Below are 19,891 nucleotides of genomic sequence, written 5' to 3' on the forward strand. Positions count from 1 at the left end.
GGGTGTGGGGGTCCTCAGCCCAGGGTGGGCAGCAAGAGGGCTCATGCATTGTTCCCCCTCAAGCGAGAGTGCTTGACAGTTGTCCCCTCTTGCTGCCTGGGCAGCACAAGTTGGGCAGCTCAGCTCTGCTGCTGTTCCAAGGGCTCTTCTAGGCCAGCTCGGGTATTTGACCTTCCAGCTGGGAAGCTGGGTCTTGCTGTGGCTATTGGTTTTGTGGGGCTTGGAGGAACTTTCTTAGAAATGACTGGCCAGCTACTGCTGCAAAGTTGCAGGAGAGGAGGGACCTCATCTGCTCCTGCCTGCAGCCATCGCAGCTGCCCACGCGGTCACCCCACCTCCGTGGGTCATCGGCAGGGGGGTAGCTGCCCAGCCCAGCCACTTGCTGGGCTTTGGCATGAGTGGAGGGAATGGCCAGAGGAGGGCAAGGGGTCCTGGGGGCCAGTACGGGCAAAGAGTCCTGCAGGCACCTGGTTCCAGCCAGGGTCCTCCCAGCCTTGCTTGACCTCCCCCTCCCTCAAGCTGTGCTGCCCACAGGCATAGTGGAGGTGCCCACCCAACAAGACCGTCCTGGTGCTGGGGAAGATGGGCTTCCAGCTGGGGCCTCTGCTGGCACAGGGTGCCTACTGGGAGATGTATGAGGCTGCAGTGCCCACACTGTGGCACAAGGTGGCCATCAAGGTCATCTCCAAAAGGAAAGTGCTGGAGGAAGACCTCAGGAAGCTCCTGCCCCATCAGATGCAGGCAGGGCAAGCAGGGAGTCCCGTGTGTGGGGGAGCTTTGTGGGGAGTTACCAGGGGTTAGGGGAGCATTGGTGGGCAAAAGGGGTGAGGGTGCAGGGCGTGCAAGGCAAAAGGGGGCCAGAGGGGGGCAGGCCTGTCCCACGTCAAGCCCCTGTTGCTCACGAGTCTTGAAGGTGCCACAAGCACCTCATCGCGCTGTACCAAGGCACACAGATGAGATCGGGCTTCTACACCCTCATGGAGCTGGCACCCTCGGGGAGCGCCCTGGAGCGGGTGCAGAGGCAGGGGCCCTGCTCTCAGGGCCAGGCAGGGCCCTGGTTCTCCCAGCTGCTCCTCATTCTGGCCTACCTGCACAGCAGGGCCATCGTCCACCCGTGAGTGAACACAGGGGCTTGGGGTCTCAGCTCTGGAAGCTGGGGACAGAGTTCTCTGAGGCAGCGAGGGCTTTGCAGAGCCCCGGCCATGCTGCCTGGAGGATCATTCCCACCAGCCCAGACACTCATTGAACCTCCTGGAAGCTCCATCACCTTCCCAGGGATCAAGGTGAGGCTGGCTGGTCTGTAGTTCCCTGTGTCCTCCTGCTTGCCCTCCTTGAAGACAGCAGCAACGCTTGCTTTTTGACAGTCCCCAGGAATCTCTCCCCGTCACTATGGCCGTAATTACACAGGTGGTGGAGAGTGGCCTCAGAAGGACTTCAGCCAGCTTCCTGAGAACTCTAGGGGCATCCCATCTGCTCCCAGGAACTTCTGACTGTCCCATTTGTTTAAATGGTCCTCAAACTGGTTCTCCCTTCCCAAGGGGAACACTTCCTCTCCCCAGGCACTCCCTCTGGCCTCAGGGGCCTGCAATTCCTGAAGGCAGCAAAGGCCAGAAAGTTTCAAGGACATGGCTGGGCCAGTTGTCATACCTCCAGCACGTACTGGTGCCTGGGCTTTACCCTCCTTACATGCAAGACTTTGCACATCCCTTTGTTGAACTTCATGAGGCTCATTTCTCCAGCCTGGCCAGTCACCTCTGAACAGCAGCACAACCCTCTAGTGTATCAGCTGCTCCTCCCAGTTTTCGATCCACTGTAAACTTGCTGAGAGCGCACTCTGACCCATCATCCAGGTCATTAATGAAGAGAAGAAAGAGTAGTGGCCCCTGGAGCAGGTTACCCAGAGAGGCTGTGGATGCTTCATCACTGGAAGTGTTCAAAGATAGTTTGGACAAGGTTCTAAGCAACTAGATTGAGTGAAAGATGTCCTTGCCCATGGCAGAGAGGTTGGGCTAGATGATCTTTAAGGTCTTTGCCAACCCAAACCATTCTGTGATTCTGTATGGACTCTTGAATTCCTGGAGATGAAGTCACCAGATCTGCAGCATCTGGAGGAGGTTCACAGAAAACTGAGGTGAGCAAAAAGGGATTTGAGTGACATCCCTGCACCTCATGACCATCTGTCATTGATCACTGTCACTGGCATGCAAGATGGTCAGCATGGAGAAAACTGTGGAGAGACGCCTTTTGGACACCTTCAGACACACTGGTGAAGAATCGCCCAGGCAGGCAGGTGACTAGAAATGTTTCCCAGATTCTTTACTTCTTAACTGACAACTCTGTAATCTAAAAAGCACTACTCGTTTCAACATGGAGCTTTCAGAAAGTGGCTTAGCTACAGCCAAGGATGGATCGGGAGAGTGGTGGAAGCACTCTAGCTTTTCTGGAGAGGCCTGGCTCAGCCCCTGCGTAGCAGGCTGGAGCACTAGTACATACTGAAACTCCGTCCAGCTCTGCTGGCTTCAGTCAGCTCTGTGTCTACTATTGACTAGGAAAACTGTCAGGTAGCAGGCGAAGGGTTGTGCTGACTTGGGAACATCAGCAAGTGACACTAGTCTGAGTCATTAGAAGCATTGTGCCATGGACCTTTACAAAGTTGGGTCTACCCTTAGTAACCTCAATTTTCCTGCCTTGAGGAAGTCATCATGGAAGGTTTAGATTAGACACAAGGAAGAAATTTTTTACTGTGAGGGTGGTGACGCACTGGAACAGGTTGCCCAAAGAAACTGTGGATGCCCCATCCCTGGAAGTGTTCAAGGCGAGGTTGGATGGGGCTTTGAGTGACCTGGTCTAGTGGAAGGTGTCCCTGCCCATGGAAGGGGGGTTGGAACTAGTTGATCTTTAAGAACCCTTCCAACCCAAACCATTCTGTGATTCTATGATGGATCCACAATTCCCTACATCTAATTTCCTTTACATGGTCTAACTTGGGGTCAGCTGAGTAAGCAGAATGAAGAAGCTCACGATGCTGTGCTGCAAAGGTAGCAGCTGGAGGAGTGCTCAAGCCACAGGAAAGCCCTGCACTGCCCATCTAGCACAAATACGTGCCACCAACTTGAGCTATAGAATTTGTGCTGTCACTAGTGGCTTGTAGCTTGTAGCATCAGGTTTCCCTCTTTGTCCTGTCAGAGAGGAGCAGTTTGAGGAACAGAAAGCTGTGAGGAGGTGTCCTCCTAGCAGGCCTCCCTGCATTTCCAGAGGTACTGCTGCCTTCTTCAGCAGAGGGCAGTCTCCTTCTGTTCTGCCCTGAGTCATCTCTCCTTGGCTTCTGCCCTCCTTTCAAGCACCTCCTCAAAGACAGTGGCTCTGCCTTTTTCTGATTTTTCTGCTGCTTTGAATAGCCTTGTGCTCTCCAGAGACCCTGGTTTCCTAACTAGTACTTTCTCTTGATCTTTCGGGGTTCCTTCAGTGTCTCTTGTTCTGGATTCTGCCCTTTGGGGAGACTTGGTTGAGCTCATCCACAGCCAAACACAGCTGTCATCTCTTCTCTTGATAGTGTTACTTAGGATCTGTGCTCACTTGCTGTCCTTTGCTTTCCATCTATGTTCCTCATCTCCAGGCCAGGCAGCTGAGTTCAGGTGCCTCTGGAGAATAGAATCATAGAATCATAGAATGGTTTGGGTTGGAAGGGACCTTCAAAGGTAATCTAGTCCAACCCCCCCTGCAAGAAGCAGGGACATCCCTGACTAGATCAGGTTGCTCAAAGCCTCATCCAGCCTGGCCTTGAACGTTTCCAGGGATGGGGCCTCCACTACCTTTCTGGGCAACCTGTTCCAGTGTTCTATAACTCACATTGTAAAAATTTTTTTCCTAATTTCTAATCTAAATCTACCCCCCTCTATTTTAAAACCATTACCTCTCGTCCTATTGCAACAGGCCCTACTAAACAGCCTTTCCCCATCTTTCTTGTAGGCCCCCTTGAGGTACTGGAAGACCGCTATCAGGTCTCCCCGGAGCCTCCTCTTCTCCAGGCTGAACAGCCCCAACTCTCTCAGCCTGTCCTCATAAGAGAGGTGCTCCAGCCCTTTTATCATCTTCGTGGCCCTCCTCTGGACCTTCTCCAACTGGTCCATGTCCTTCTTGTGTTGGGGGCTCCAGAACTGGACACAGTACTCCAGGTGGGATCTCACCAGGGCAGAGTAGAGGGGGAGAATCACCTCCCTCGACCTGCTGGCCACGCTCCTCTTGATGCAGCCCAGGATGCGGTTGGCCTTCTGGGCTGCAAGGGCGCATTGCCAGCTCATGTTGAGCTTCTCATCCACCAGCACTCCCAAGTCCTTCTCCTCAGGGCTGCTCTCAATCCATTCCCCGCCCAGCCTGTATTTGTGCCTGGGATTGTCATGACCCAGGTGCAGGACCTTGCACTTGGCCTGGTTGAACTTCATGAGGTTGGCACAGGCCCACCTCTCCAGCCTGTCAAGGTCCCTCTGGATGGCATCCCTCCCTTCCAGCGTGTCGATGGCACTACACAACTTGGTGTCGTCGGCGAACTTGCTGAGGGTGCACTCTATCCCACTGTCCATGTCGCCAACAAAGATGTTGAACAGGGCCGGGCCCAACACGGACCCCTGAGGGACGCCACTCATGACCGGTCTCCACATGGACATTGAGCCGTTGACCACCACTCTCTGAGTGCGGCCATCCAGCCAACTCCTTATCCACCGAGTGGTCCGTCCATCAAACCCATGTCTCTCTAGTTTAGAGAGAAGGATGTCATGCGGGACAGTGTCAAAAGCTTTGCACAAGTCCAGGTAGATGATGTCAGTTGCTCGTCCCTTGTCCACCGATGCCGTCACCCCGTCATAGAAGGCCACCAAATTGGTCAGGCACGATCTGCCCTTGGTGAAGCCATGTTGGCTGTCATCAACCACCTCCTTGCTCTCCATGTGCCTTAGCATGGTTTCCAGGAGAATCTGCTCCATGACCTTGCCAGGCACAGAGGTGAGGCTGACCGGCCTGTAGTTACCCGGATCTTCCTTATTCCCCTTTTTAAAAATTGGGGTTATGTTCCCTCTCTTCCAGTCATCGGGGACCTCACCAGACCGCCACGACTTCTCAAATACGATAGCCAGTGGCTTGGCAACTTCATCCGCCAGTTCCCTCAGGACCCGCAGATGGATCTCATCAGGTCCCATGGACTTGTGCACCTTCAGGTTCCTCAGATGATTCCGAACCTGCTCTTCGAGTACAATGGGCAGTTCTTCATTCTCGCAGTCCCTGCTTGCACCTTCTACAGCTTGGGTGGTGGGACAGGAACTCTTGTCGGTGAAGACTGAGGCAAAAAAGTCATTGAGAACGTCAGCTTTCTCCATGTCCTGGGTAACCAGGACACCAGTTCCCTTCTGGAGGGGGCCTACATTTTTCCTGGACTTTCTTTTGTCCCCTACGTACCTATAAAAGCTCTTCTTGTTGCAGAATACCAGGTGGGGAGGAGATGCACAGCATGCTGTGTCCTTGCCCCATGGGCTGTCTCCAGACCTCTTCCAGAGGTAGAGAAACCCTACGGAATGTGTCCTTGCCCACAGGGATAGTTTCTACTATTGCTCTACCATAATCTTTGTTCATGCCTTGAGCTAAGAAATCTCAAATTCTTTCCCAACCTTTACTCTGACTGGATTTTCTTGTTCTTCCTGTACATGCTCTCTTTGTAGAACCACATGGAGTTACTGGCTGCTAAAAAATCCTGTGGCAGCACATTCCCTAAGCTGTTTTGCATTGTTCAGATTAAGTATGTGGTGACTGCAGATGGTAGAATTTCACCCTAGTTTGCCTATAATAGCAGCAGAAGTACAGTTTGTAGTGAACCCTTGCCTCGGCAAACTCCCATCACGTCCACCAGAATTCAGCCATGGCATTTGGGGTTAATTTGGAATTCAGAATGGATGCTATGCATTGATTTCTGTGAGTGGGCAAATTTCTGAGGCAGCACTCATCTCTTTCAATAGGTAAGAAGGGCAAGTACTGATCCTAAACAGGAGAACCTTTTAAATATTCTATAAATTATGTACCAACGGACAAGTGACTCTCTTTTGCTCTTCAAAGAATGCAAGAGAACAACCAGTCTTTCCAAAAGCCTGGCTGAAAATTTTAGTAATTATGATCTAGTCGACAGAAAATTTCTAAAAGGTCTCAAATATTAGGAGAAGCTTCCAGAGACATGACAAAGCACATATCAGCACATTACACAGTACTTTCTGCTAGCTATCAATATCTGCTGAGGTAGTTGAGGCTGGTATTTTAACAATCACTTCCTCCTTTTTGGTTCACTGCCTTGTCTTTGCTCCTGGGATTAATTCATTCATGTATTTCTCTCGAATCTCCATGTTTCATCAGGTACAGGATCAGTTAGCAGCAAGTCAGAAGAAATGGACGCAAGACAGGTGAGATCTCTTGTCCAAAGAGCCATTTTCCAGGAATTGCTTCACTTTTTCACTTTATGGGAACACAGAAGGTACCCCAATAGATCAACCCAGCAGCAGCAGTGGAAGACAGAACACATGAGCACGACTGTTTTCTGCAGTGTATTGCTGTCCTGCTCCCCCATGGTACGGACAGCGCAGTCACCAGCTATTGCTGATACCAGAGGAGATGTTTTATTTGTTCTTTATTTGCCACCACTTGTTTCCAATGCAGAATCCCCACAATGTTAGGGAAGCTGCATAGCAAGTTAGCCTTGCCTGTGTGCGTCTGTAGAGATCAGGAGATGAGGACGTGCTTTTCAAAGTGGTGGTATCATAATCTCCCCAGAAGGCTATAGACCAAATGGGAGGGAGGCAATCACATCCAAAACTTTGATATGGCTACCTTCTGCTTCAGAGAAAGTTTCGGAAGACAAAATAGTGGAATGCAATGATCCCTAACTGTTCAGGGACCAAGGCTCTATTATCTATGTCATCTCAGTGCTTCATTCCTGTCCTCACTGCTGAGGCTAACAGTCAGGGCGACTGCTCGCTTTGCTTCTCTCAGCATCCTTGTATCTGCTATGGCGTGCTCAGGTGTGTGCTGTAGCTTAGCCTCTAGCCGAGGGCAGGGTCTCACAGCCCCTCCAGGCCAATGCAGGCCAGCTGGTGGTCTTTCTTTCTCAACTGCCCTGTTTCCCTGTGTCCCACTGATCTTCATGCAGAAGCAGTTTAGCACTGCCAGGCCCATATCCCTGCTGCCCCTTGCGAGCGGCAGCTCAGCAATCCCAGTGGCCATGCCAGCTGCTGGGTGCCAACATTTCCAGTCACCCGCAGGTTTCCATGACACCAGAGGGGCTATTTCCCAGGCTGCTGCACTGGGACCCGCACCAGCACGGGCACCTCACGCTCCACCACAGGGCCCTGCGCACTGTGACAGGCCCCTGCCTCGCCCTGCGCTCCGCACCCATTGTGCCTCGGCAGCCCCAGGAGGACGGATGTCTCTTCGTTCCCAAGGCCGGCAGGGTCACCTGCTCGCACGCTCCCATGCCCAGGAGACGTGGGCACCCACGGCGGAAAGCCGAGTGCCGCGCACACGGTCACCTCCCCCCGACCCCTCGTCGAGGCCCCGCCTCCGGCCGCCAACAAAATGGCGGCTGGCGCTTTTGCCCTCAGTAAAGATGGCGGCGCAGCCTCCCCTCTGAAGTGCTGGCAAGTGGCAACTTCGTCGCGAGCCCGCTCCGGAGGCGGGGATTGGCGGGGGCGCCGGCGGGGCGGGGCTGGGCGTGGTGCGGCGAGGCGCGGCGAAAGCGCGGCGGAGGGCGAGTGGCCGTTGTGCGCGGCGCCGCTCCTGCCGTCTCCGCTGCCTCGAGCCGCCGCCGCTGCCGACCCCCTCCCCGCCCCTCGGCATGAGGAAGCGCAACGAATCGGTGACGGTGGAGCATGAGCGCGCCGCCGCCGCGCCCGCGCCCCTCGACAAGGGCTGCAGCCTGAGGCACAGCCTGCGCCTGCCCGCCGCCGCCGCTGCTGCCGCCGACACGGGCATGAAGCGACCGCTGGGCAGGTGAGCGCCGTGGCGGCAGCCCCGCACCCGCACCGGGCTGCGTTATCCCCCGGGCCCCCAGCCTCTGCCGAGCCCGAGACCTCCCGACCTCGCCCCCCTTCCCCCTGCGGGGCCTGCGGGGAACGGGGCCTCGGGCTGCTCCCCAGCCGGGTGGCGGGGCAGGCGGGGGCAGCGGGGCTGTGTCTCGAAAGGAACGGGGGGAAAAGGCCTTTCCCCCCCGCCGCCCCCCGACTCCCAGCACCGCGGCAGCCGGCGGCCGAAGAGCCCCCGGGGCTAGACGGGTAGGTGGGAATTCCGGGATGTTTCCCACCTCGGTTGCGCTTCCCCGGCTTTTGCGTGCCGGGTGGGCAGGTGCCGACCCCTCGGGTGCTTTCGAGTTCTCGGTGCAAATACCCGATGAGAGAACGGGGTGGTAGCGGGTCCTGCAGACCCAGCAAAGGCTGGAAGGGTTTGCTTGTCCTACCTGAGCCTTCCTTCATCCAGCCCGCTTCGGTATAGGCAGGCGTTCGCTCCCAAAAATGGCTAGCGCAAAATCCTCTCCCCCACAGCCTGTATGTGGAGGAGCAGGGGCCTGCAGATAGGATGTCTATTTTATTTTTTTTTTCCTCTCGAAGAATAAGCCAGTGCCTGTCGAAGTGATCTGTTTCCTATATATGAATCAGATTTAGATGTCAGTAGGAGAAGCTTATATGCGTGGGTCCGTTGAGAAGAGTTCAGCTGTGGCTTTTTGCTAGCTGCGTTAACGTTTTAAACGTTTGGTAAATATTTATGCTAGCAAAAAGTTTGTGTTCCTCTATCAAAAAAAAAAATCTGTAATAATAGAAGGTGCTTATAGACTGGAACCTTCTTCGTGCAAGATTTCACGGGGATATGATACACAATTAAGACCAATTCACAGCTGCAGAGGGCTAGGGAGGAAGAAACGTAGTTTCATCTACGCCGGTACAGTGCTTATCTTTGACTGCGTTTCGTAAGTGTGAAGAATATCTAATGATCAAAATAGCTGTGTGGTTTGGGTAGCTGGAGCCAAATCACTGTGCTTCAAGAATACAGCAGCCTGCTAAAAAAAAAAAGAGAAAAACACCCAAAAAAAAACCCAAACAAAAAACCCACTTAACAGTGAGTTTCCAGAAAATAAGCCAATGTGGCTGTTTCTCTGGTAAGTTTTCTGAGAGTTTTTCTGTTCTCATAGACAAAATTAACATTTGAAAGTAACTTTCCTGTTCATGACGTGGATTTTTGTCATGTTCAGAGACAGAGGCTTTAAAATGTTATTTCTTTTATTGGGTAATAGCTATTCAATTTTATGTCCTGGAGGCAAACCTTTGGGATGTTGTCAGCACTCTGTTTGTGTTATGACAAGCTTTTGGTAATTGAAAATGGCGCTAACCAGCGCCATTGATCTCTCTGTTTCAATGACTGTGCAATAGATCAGACTCTATCAATGTTCTTCTTTTATAACATTTAAAAATTCGGCATATTTATTCCATTTGTCTGAGTGGGTAACTTCTAAAACCAGTGGTAATTAAATGATAGCTTATTAGCTTCCACATTGCAAATGGCATTCAAGTACTTATTGCTGAAGTGGAAGTGCTCCTTTGGTGATGATCATTGAGCACGCCCTAAGAGCATACAGTGCAGGCTGTTGGCTTGCTCTGACAGGCAGGTACTTTGTGGAAACCAGACACAGCACAGCTATTAGATACACAGCATTGTAAAGGCCAAGCTAAAGCCAGGGAAAATCCATCCCATCTGTGGAAAGTTTTCTTGTATTTATTTCTCCATTTGCGCATTTAAAAATGGTCAGCAGGCGAATTTTCCTTACTCTTCTCCATGTTGAGCTTTTGAAGTTTGCTTCAGAAATCACTGAAGTCCTACATGCATTTTGGGCACTTAAAAAAATTTTTTTGTTTGTTTTTCTTCCTTCTTTTTGGGTCAGGTACTGTATTCCATACAGCAGTGTTTCTCAAATTCTTGATGTTGTAGGAAAGCCTTATTTATTTGGAACTCACTTTCCCTTTTCCACATCTGAAGAAATTAATGTGTTGGGGTTTTTTTTGTTGTTGTTGTTGTGTTTGTTTTTGTTTGTTTTTTTTTTTTAAAAAGAGAGTCTTGTAGGTCATTCTGTGCAATGTTGCCAAAATGATGTGTGTTTGTAATTGAGTAAAAGTGCAAAGTGGAACAATCACTCACTTCTGTACTTCTGTTGATTTATTTTCTTTTCTGCTGTTCTGAGTTGAGTTGTCTGCCTTCTTAATAACTTTCAGTGGACCTTCTTTGACTTCCTCACCTTGTGAGCCTTCAGACAGTGGCAAGACCAAGGCAAGATGTCTTGATCTGCCAATACTCTCTGGTTATGTTTTCTATGGGATAACAAATACGCTACTGAAGCGTCAATCTGAGCGTGCAGGAGTGGGAGGTCCAGGCAGCAGAACGTATGATCCTTAGAGATAAGGTTGTTGTCCAGAACAATTGCTCTGAGTCGGATCAGACAGCTTTCTAGCTCTGTATCCCACCTTTGGCAGCAGACTGCAATGGGTGTTTAAAGAAGAGCATGAGGACGGCACATATACAGTGGACCTCCTTTGGGGGGTACCCTGACTGTGGCCAGTTATGTGGCCAAAAAGTTGCTGTATGACTGTCTAGACCCTTGTATTTTAATATGCAAAGTCATGGTGTTATTGCAGTGGACCTTATACCACTAGATATAAAATTAGCGTTTGATTGTGGTGGTGTTTTCAGCGTGTTACATCAGTGTTACTCCCCAGCTCGTAGAAACTGTAAGGAGGTGAAAACTCTGCTGCAAGGTTGCTGGGATGGTGGAGGTAGCATCATATCTCAATTGGGGATTTGTACCACAGTAAACTATTCTTAGCAGTGTTCTCATTGATGGAATAGTTAAAATTGGCACTTCTGGTGTCTGTGAATTCTGCCTTCAGGTGAAGTGGAGCTCTGTGTTTCATAGTGCTGTTATTTAGTCTCTCTGCAGACTTGGGAAAACAGCATGTATATTTGGCTTCAGTATGCAGGTTTCCATCTTTTCTTTGCAAATGACACAAATGACTGGTTAGAAAAGCAAACTGACCCTGCAGTAGCTTGAAGTGGCTGCGTAGTTCTGCAGCCAAGGGCTGATCATGTGGCGGATCCCGTGGGTCGGGAGCGTGGGGGGCTGCAGAGGCAGTGATGTCTGTAATTGCAGCAGTGACCAGGGCTGTAGAGCAGCAGCAGCAGCAGAGCTTCTGTGTGCACTTCCCCAGCAGGGCTCTTTCTGTTCACATCCAGTTCCTCGGCGAAGGCTAAATAGCACCGTAACTGTAAATGTAAGTGATGTTTGTAGAATACAGTATTGGCTTACTGGCAGCAGCAGCTTATTCTTCCAGCAGTATTTTTGAATTTTACTAGCACTCTATTTGTCCCTCTGTTTTGGTTCAGTCGTATTATCACACTGTGCTCATTCATCCAGGAGCTGAAAGTCATTCTGAAGAGGTGGCTGTGCATTGGAACTGCTCTGTTACAGAAAGTGTGTGTGTGCATGTATGTATAATGGAGATGGATAGTTGATAAATAAGATTTATGTGGCTTCAGCTAGTGCATGCTGTAGTCAATGTGGCTTTTCTTAAGTGATTTACAAACAGAAAGGAACAAATGTCGGTGTTTCATTTTTTTTTTTTCCATAGGCAGCAGTAAAATACAATATGGTGGTTATCTAAGAACTTTACCAGTGGCTGCTTTAAAAGTCTATGAACTATTTGTTTTTTTTAAGGAACTAAGATGTTTTGTCTGAACCTATTAAGTGCAATCATGCAGTACTAAAGAAGCAGCATGCAGAGCTTGGTTTTCCTGGTGTGCGTGTTTTGTGTGGGTGGTCATTCCTCTAACATTTGTGTTATGAGGTGTTTTCCAGGTGACAGTGTTCAAGTAGGTTCAAGAAGGTTATGGTAGCATTGTGTTTTGGGTAGTTGCTCTGACTTATTTTTGTGGTCAGCGGCTCTGATGCTCTGAGGAGATGTGTTTGAACAGCCTTAGATATAGAAAACCTCTATGTGGGAGCACAGAGAATGAAGAAAATCAAGTGAGCTTAATACTGGTGTTGATATCAGTGCAAGTTCTCCTATCTCGCTTCCATTGAACCCTGATTCTAGTGGCAAATGGTCACAGGTATATTACCCTTCACTTCTAGGGTACTAGGTGATCTTGTCCTTATCTGTGCCTGGTTAATCCCAATCAATATTCAGGCTATAGACCTGAGGTGTGAATTTTACTATTCCCTATTCTCCTGTAAACACTTGTTTGCTACAAATGTTAAAACTTGTTTCTGTCTTTCTCCATGCTGTGAAACAATGAAAAGCTGCAAATCTCATCTGTGAAGGCTGTGTACTTTGACACTTTTGTCTTCCTGCGTCGCTGGAGAAGCCTACTGTCCTTCAGGCTGTCTCTTCAGCGACCCCATGTTCCTGGCACGGGTTCCCGCAAGGTGCGGTTTTGGCACCCTTCCACTGGCTGTCCAGCCTGTGTATCTCACAAGCTAGATCTTTTTTGTCTGAGTATATTACAATTTGGTGTAATTTCAGTTATGCTGTAGTCGCCCATGTTTACCTTCTTGTTTGTTGCGTGCAGCTTTCTCTTGAAAGGCAGAAGGTTGCTTTCATGGTACTCTTTCCTGGGTATTTTATGAGAATACAGTGAGATGCTGAAGAGAAGAGGCTGCAGCAGTCTGCTGCTGTCTTTTTTTCCTCTGAGGCGGCTGAATTTTACTGGAATGGCGAGTGTGCCCAAGCCTGTCGAATGTGATGTGTGATGACCCTTGATGCCAGCCTGCCCCAGCATGAAGTGCTCCATGCCTTCCTGTGTCTCTTTGCATTTAAGCAACAGTATTTTTCTTCTGACAGAAAACTTGACCAACTCTGTTAGCTATCTTCCCCCTCCCCTTATATCTCTAGGCCAAGCCTCTTTTTTTTTTTTTCCTGATGTTACTTTGTCTAGAAGCAGTTGCACAGTCTGGTCATTGTAGCAGAGGTGACCAATTTTTTAATTCTTCTCCTGCAAGTTTTCATCAGTATCTTCCTTAAGAATTTTTTTTCCCAAGTGAGTTTTGTGCTATTGTCTTAGTTGCTATCTTCAGGTTAAACCTGTTTCTTGTTAGTGCTCTTCAAGAAGGAAAGATGCTGCTTGTATAGAGACATTTCATCAGTCATGCAGCTTTTTCACCAGTTCCATCTTCATACTGGGTAGCTGCTGCGATTACAGTTGTTCTTGAGCAAAACTGACAAGAGAGCTGTGAAATAATTTTCAGTCACTTGCCTATGCTTTCTTCCATAGTAAGTACAGGTTGAGTCACAGTTCCTCATTTGGATTTTTTTTTTCTTGTTTTGTTTTGTTACAATTCTCTTGAAGAGGATACACAACAGTATTTGCTCAGATCTGTCAAAACGAGATTGTGTAATTACTTCCACATATGTCTGACTTTCGGTTTGGTTTGTTTTTTTTTTTTTTATGAATGGGAGCTCAGTGGCTATGTCGAAGTCCTGATTTGTCTCATGCGTTGCCAGCCATTTTGGCAGCTTATGGCTAAGTGAGTGCCTCTGAATTGCTCCCAAGTTACCCAGTTTGGGGCATTAGGTGTTCAGTCTCTGCATCATCTTCCCAATTTGTTCAGCCTTTGCAGCCATTATAATTCTCTTTCCTTGTGCTCAACTTCTCCCTCCTCTTTCCCAAATATGTATAATTCATTCAGGAAACATAGCAAGACTCTCTGCCATGTGGGGAGTTACTAGTTTTATTAGTGTTTGTTTTTGTTTTTTTTTTTTTTTTAGTCTGGGATCTCGGTTTTTTAAGGACTTACTGAGTTCTGAGATCGTCGTGTTGATGTGTAGCTGACAGTTCTGTGCCTCAATGTGTTACTGTTAAAACCTATCTCCTTTCACCATGTTCATCACTGACTTTGTTTAGTGTTAAACAGTCATGATTTACACAAGCATTTCTTGAGACTCCTAGCATCTTGCTACAGGCCTGTCTATATGACCTAAAATTTCTTTCCTTGGATCCAGCTTTCCCATTAGTCTCTCTGAATTTTCTGTAATAGAGCACAGCGTTTTTCTGCTGCATCTGCTCTGTGTTAGGTCATCCTACAGTCTCGTAGTCTCTGTGCAGTTTTCTCAAGTCCTCGTATTTCTCATGGAGAATTCTACTCCAGCAGGCTTGCTTCAGGCTGAGGACAGTTTGCCTTCTAGTTACGGCCGAGTTTTGTGTTGGTCTCCTCGAACTCCTTATTTCGTTGCGGTGCCGTACTTCTGACATCATGCATGCCCCTGGGTTCAGTTGCTCTGCTTTGATGGCTTATGCCTGAATTAATAATTACTCAGGTGTTATTAATTGCTACTTTGTGATTCCTATAAAGTCCTTTTCTACTTAAGAGCTGTATGAATTGCAGGCCTCTGCTTCTCTCAGTGTACCTAAACTTGCCAACCTATGGGTGGTTCTGGGTAGCTCCTGGGACCAAGAGGACTTTCTAGTCAGCTCTGGAGTGAACATGTCTGTGGACACCAGGGTTGTCTTAGTGTTGTTGCAATCTTTTCTGTCCGTTCTTCTCAACTGGCCACTATGAGTTCCTTTGGACATACCAGTGAGTATAGTCATGGACTGGGCTGTTGGCTAGTGTGATGCTGCGCTGTAGGATGACCGGCTAAACTGAGCTTTTAACATCAGCACAAGTCCTAGGTTCCCGTATGTGGTTTTCCTTCTAGATATCCTTTTTTCCTCTGATATTCTCATGTCTATTTCCAGTCTGTTTTCACTTACACAGACAGTCTATGGTCTACATACGACAAGCTAATTTTTGAGGATGACTTGCTTTCGTGCTATAAACACCATGTCATTGCTGAGCCAGGAATCTAGTTTTCTGCAAATACGGTTACAGGTCATCACAGCGAGTCTGTCGGTTTTCTCCGGGATGCAATATATATGTGTTTCTTTTTGGTGAAAACATCTTTATGGTGTTTTCATTAAAACTAATAATGGTGGCATCATTTCCTCTCCAGAATCTGCTGCTGTGATATGTGCAAGAGGATCAGTATACACAAGCAGGACTTCTGCTGTAGATGAAGAGTCCTGCCTGCTGAGTCCAGTTTAGTTTGAAAGGCACTATGATGTCCTACAGCTAAGTTACTTTGTCCTTCCAAGCCCGAAGGGCAGGTTGGATTATTTTGGTAATCGTGCCAGGATGTGAAATCAGTAAACAGGCTTCTACAACAGTTCTCCTACAAAACCCTAGGATTTGGAGAGCCAGTGGGCAGCTGCACTGTAAGCGTTACCTTGTTGGTGTTACAGCAGCTTCTGACGTCAAGAGTGAGTGATTGTAAGGAAGGGAGATTCACTAAGGCTGTAATGTGAGAGCACTATGTTACTGTAGCTGTGACTGAATCAGTACCACAAGAAGATTAAAAGAAAGTACTTCTGTTGTATTAAAAGGGTAACAGGACACCTAGGAGGCTTTCAAGTCATTAGCCTGAGGTGGAGTCTATGCAATTTTAATGGTAAGAGTTAATTTACAATTCAATGGAAGAAGATTTAGCAGCTAAATGTGTATACTAATGAAAACAGATGTGCCCTGTGTGATGGAGGTCTCAGTGTAAAATGTAACAGGTTTGTCAAGATTACAGCCTGGTTGATGAAAGCTTCAGTGGTAAAACTGTTTCTCCAAAGCACTTGACTTTGTACTGCAGTTTATTTTATTGGAAGGGCTTGCCTTACTGATAGAGAACATGTTATCTATCTGTATTGAAAACTTGCTCAGTGGAGAGAGAAACAACGTGGAGGTTATCTTGGGATTGATGCTTGGGCTCAAGGTGCATAATTTTGTATATCAGCCATGCCAACGGTGAGACAATTACTGCTGGTGAAAGTGGGAGGAGGAGAAGGTTGATGAGGGCTGATGAATAGGGCAGTCAGCTGGTGAAATACTGAAAAAGTCACCAGAACACAGGTTAAATGTAGCTGGCTGTAAGGCAGGGTGGCAGGGGAGGGTGTAGAGGTTATAACTGTGGGATGGGAACTGTGACAAAGAGTGAAGTTGTTCTAGGTAATCACCTCTGCAAGCTGTCATGTGTCCTTTCACACAGGCCTGGTATGAGCGTCACCTATCCAGGAGTAAGGCTGCGATCTAGACTTTGCGCTGTTGCCTTGTTGGCAATACATCTTTCTTTTTCAAAGCAGTAAGTATCGGTAGATCAATGTGACACTGAGCTTCAGAAGTCTGCCTCTTCCTTATTGAAGGCGGTTTAAACTTGCAGGTGGATTCTCCTCATTTTAGACTCTGTTAAGTGCCTTGATAATTTAAAATATGACTATTGAACTGAGGTAACAGGAAGGATATCTGTGTTTACTTTCCAAATCAAAGTGTTTGTTTAACCCACATTTATTTCAACATTGTAACTCTTACTGAGTAGTAGAGCAATAAAAAAGATTGTTAGACTAGAAAGTTAACTTTTAAAACACAAACACTTGAAAATATTTGAGATAAGTCCCACAGCTGCCCTCTCCTTATTAAAAACAAACTATGAAACCACAGAAGGATAATTTTAGAAATTGAAAGAGCATGAAAACCCCAGGCATCAAAGTTGTCTTCTGAATCTAGCAAACAGCTAAAGCAAAACCTTCCAGTGGAGGGCATATAGGATTGAGTAGTGCAAGTAATTCAGTCTTTGTGGAGTTTATTTTAAAAATAAAAAGAAACATCCTCTCCCTGATAGACTAGCCAGTTTCACCTTTTTTTTTTTTTTTTTTGTAACTGCTGTGTCTGAATGGCTCTAAGCGCAGGTAACAGAATATAGAATTTCTCTTTTGACATCTCTTAAGCCTAGAGTTTTTCTCTCATATCATGCTTTGGAAGAGATAACAGTGTTCTTCAGTTACCTCCCTCTTGTGTTTTAGTAGGGATGATGTGTGAATAGCAAGAGCTGGTGTTCCTTCTCAGCCTCTGAAAAGAAGAACTGATGGGTAGGCTGAAATGTGGGCTGTTATAGTATGCATCTTGTACATCAGGCACAGGATGAAGAAGGGTAGCTGGGATTTCAAATATTCTTTCCTGTAGTATCTGATCTGAACGTGGATGGTTATATTAAAATCAAATTTGTACACACTTAAAATGCTGGTGAATTCTTTTTGCAAAAGAGATTGGTGTTGAATACTTAAATGAAATGGGGTCATGTGGAGCCTCCTCTCTCTTATTACTAAAGGTGTGCTGAATAAAGGACTTTGTGTGGCATAACTGAAAAAAAGTTGGAAGCTCTTGGAAGAGTACTTTTCAGTGGGACATATGCCAGCTCTGAGCAGAGAACAGTAAATGCATTTACCCTGACTGATTTGCCTTCCAGTGGCAGTAAAGCTTCCCTGGGATCACTTTTCTGAGACACTGAAGCCTACACAAATGAGCGATGTAACTGGAGCTTTGGAGTCAGGGCTTCCAGGTTGCAGCATCCTTGCTTGTGAAGGAAAGTGTGTGCAAGGTGTTTTAAGAATCAAGTAGATTTTTAGACTTCCTTGGCATACCTAGGAAGGGAAATCTGTCTCTATTTTCTTGCTTAAAACAATCCTATCTCACTTCTTGTAAAGTTTTAATTGGTTTCAGAACAGCTTTAGGAAGCAGGAGTAAAGCTGACAATGTCAGTTGTATACTGCTGAATATGAAAAATGTGAATTGTACACAATCATTGGAACTATATCATTCTATTGTCCTTGCAAATCCAGCAGAAATCCAGTGAATAACCTTTTCTTTCACTTTCCAATAGCTTTGTGCTGTCTCTAGTAAAGCATTCTTTTCCTCTTTTGACTGCCAAAGTAGTAACCACATTTTGCTTTAAACTTTGTGGCAGGCTGATATACAGTGCTGTGAAATGTTCAGTTTCTGTGCAGGTAAGTAGAAACTTCAGCACCTGCTTTTCACCTTCTTTGAGTATGTGTTTTCTGGCTTGCCTCTTCAGAGTTTTGTAGTATTAGCAAAGGTTTTGCTAGTATTATTAGCTCTGGTTTTAATTGTCATTAATTTTTCAAGCCTTTGTCCTTTCGGAGTTGTTTCCTCAAGAAGATGATAGCTCAAGCTGGATCTCTGAATAAAGCACAGATGAAAGCAGGAACAGATTAATCTTCCTGGCTGCATGCAAAATAACCCCCTGTTCAAGGTGTGTCGGAGGCTGACAGCAGTTCTGTATCTGTTCATGCATCTGTTCTTTAACCGTGGCTGTTGCTTTATGGCCATGCACTGTTAAACCTCCCTTTTTAAAGAGGTCACAATTACAGAGGGCACTGTGACTGCCAGCTAAATGTAGCTGTGCTCAGCTGACAGTCAGCACATGTAATGTTTTGGCATTGTTTAATGTTCTTGTTTGCTTGTATGCCTCTAACAGGGAACTGTTGGTTCATTGTAATCAAAATGTATTACTAATGATGCGTTCTGCATATAAAAGGTGGCAGTATCACTGCTAACACAGAAACATTTTTTTCTTCAGACTTCCAAGGAGGAATGGCTTCTGATCTCTGCCAGCAAAAGCAGAGCTGTCTCAGTTGGTCAAATATGGGGCAACCATCTTCATGCGTTTAAAAGGAAATAGATCTACAATACACAAATGAGACTTTTGCTCAGGTGGCTTAGAAGAGAGCCAGAGCCACAGAGCCTGCCAGTAGTGGTAATTTTCAAGCTGTGTGGCTGGTGGCTGTCTCCCAAAAACTGTTATGTGAAACAGGTTCATGTACACAAGGTTGTGCAGCTTGATAATATGGACCTTTTCATATATATGTATCCATAGCAACAAAGTCTGAATCTCTGGATTCCTGTTATTGCTGCGAAGTTAACACACACGTGCAAGTCTGGTGGATTTATAGCATCTTAACAAGTTTTAAGTGGTGGTAGGGGAACTGACTTGGCCGTACTGTGTGCTTTTTTCAGTTATGGTATGCATTCAACAGGCAAGTGGCTTTATATTAAACAGCAGTTAGGAGCTGTGGTGGAGCATTACATGTCTAAATTGCTTCTACTCTTAAACCTTTGCTTGTGCACCCTGGTATTCCTCCTTGTAAAGGAGAGTGTGGTAAAGAGAAATGAGCTGTACTACTTCAATAAAAATCTGACTTCACTGATCTCAACCTCCTATTTTGCACTTCTGGTGCTGTTTCAGTCTTTTCATGTTTATGTTCTGTTTTTTCTGCTTTCATTTCCAGACAGCTTTGTGTTCCCTAGCTTGTGGACTAGTGAGAGGGCTGTGCTTTTAATATAAACTAGCTGTCAGCTGTGAAATGAGTGGAAAACCTAAAAATTTAGTAAACACTCTGGAGGGAGTGCACTCGTACCACAGTAGTATCTCAATGACAAGCTCAACTAAAATCTAGTGTGGGTGATTTCAGATTTGATTAGTGTCAGCAGCATTGCTGGGCAGCTCTGGAGAAAGCATATTCTTAGAATTTAAACAAATGGTTCATAATGGAAAGGTTCTGGCACAAGCTAAACAGCTGTTGCAGAAGATGCATTCAAGGCAAGTCAACAACCTTGAAACCCTAATCCCCAAGCCTGCTTTTCTCTCCCAAAAGTCAATTGTTCAATTGCCTAGGGTATAATTATTCATTGTTTGCTACATACTTAAAATAACAGAAGCATCTGCTCCTTTCTTCTTCAAACATAGCTTTCAGGTTAATTTTGTCATACAGAGTTCACACTAATGCTAACACCATTTTAGCTAAGTATTGAGAAGTAACATCAGTGTTGCTTAGACCATGCTGTCTGTATGCATTTGAAATAAATCAGTGCTGTATTGCAGAATGTTCAGCTTGTTCTTGTCTTCTGGTCTGTGATACATATGTAGATTTCACACAATCAGAATGTGAG

General features: G+C 46.8%; 2 protein-coding genes across 3 annotated transcripts in view; both read left to right on the forward strand.

Moving 5' to 3' along the window:
• Window positions 1–582: 582 nt before the first annotated feature.
• LOC147601275 (testis-specific serine/threonine-protein kinase 4-like) lies at window positions 583–1,118 on the forward strand. Its single transcript, XM_086744600.1, has 2 exons — window positions 583–746; window positions 914–1,118. Exons 1-2 carry the CDS (start codon window positions 583–585, stop codon window positions 1,116–1,118), a joined length of 369 nt encoding a protein of 122 aa, XP_086600726.1.
• A 6,647-nt stretch (window positions 1,119–7,765) lies between these two features.
• The window catches only part of ABHD12 (abhydrolase domain containing 12, lysophospholipase), a 44,574-nt gene continuing 32,448 nt past the window's right edge, over window positions 7,766–19,891 (forward strand). Inside the window, exon 1 of one of the 2 annotated variants that reach the window (XM_086745140.1) lies at window positions 7,766–8,019. In XM_086745140.1, coding sequence (XP_086601266.1) covers window positions 7,865–8,019 — 155 coding nt within the window. In that variant the 5' untranslated portion in view covers window positions 7,766–7,864. The remainder of the gene's footprint in view (window positions 8,020–19,891) is intronic. The other variant, XM_086745138.1, reaches the window with a different exon arrangement.

This window comes from Chlamydotis macqueenii, chromosome 3 (assembly GCF_036417535.1).
Source record: "Chlamydotis macqueenii isolate bChlMac1 chromosome 3, bChlMac1.mat, whole genome shotgun sequence".
Taxonomy (NCBI): Eukaryota; Metazoa; Chordata; class Aves; order Otidiformes; family Otididae; genus Chlamydotis; species Chlamydotis macqueenii.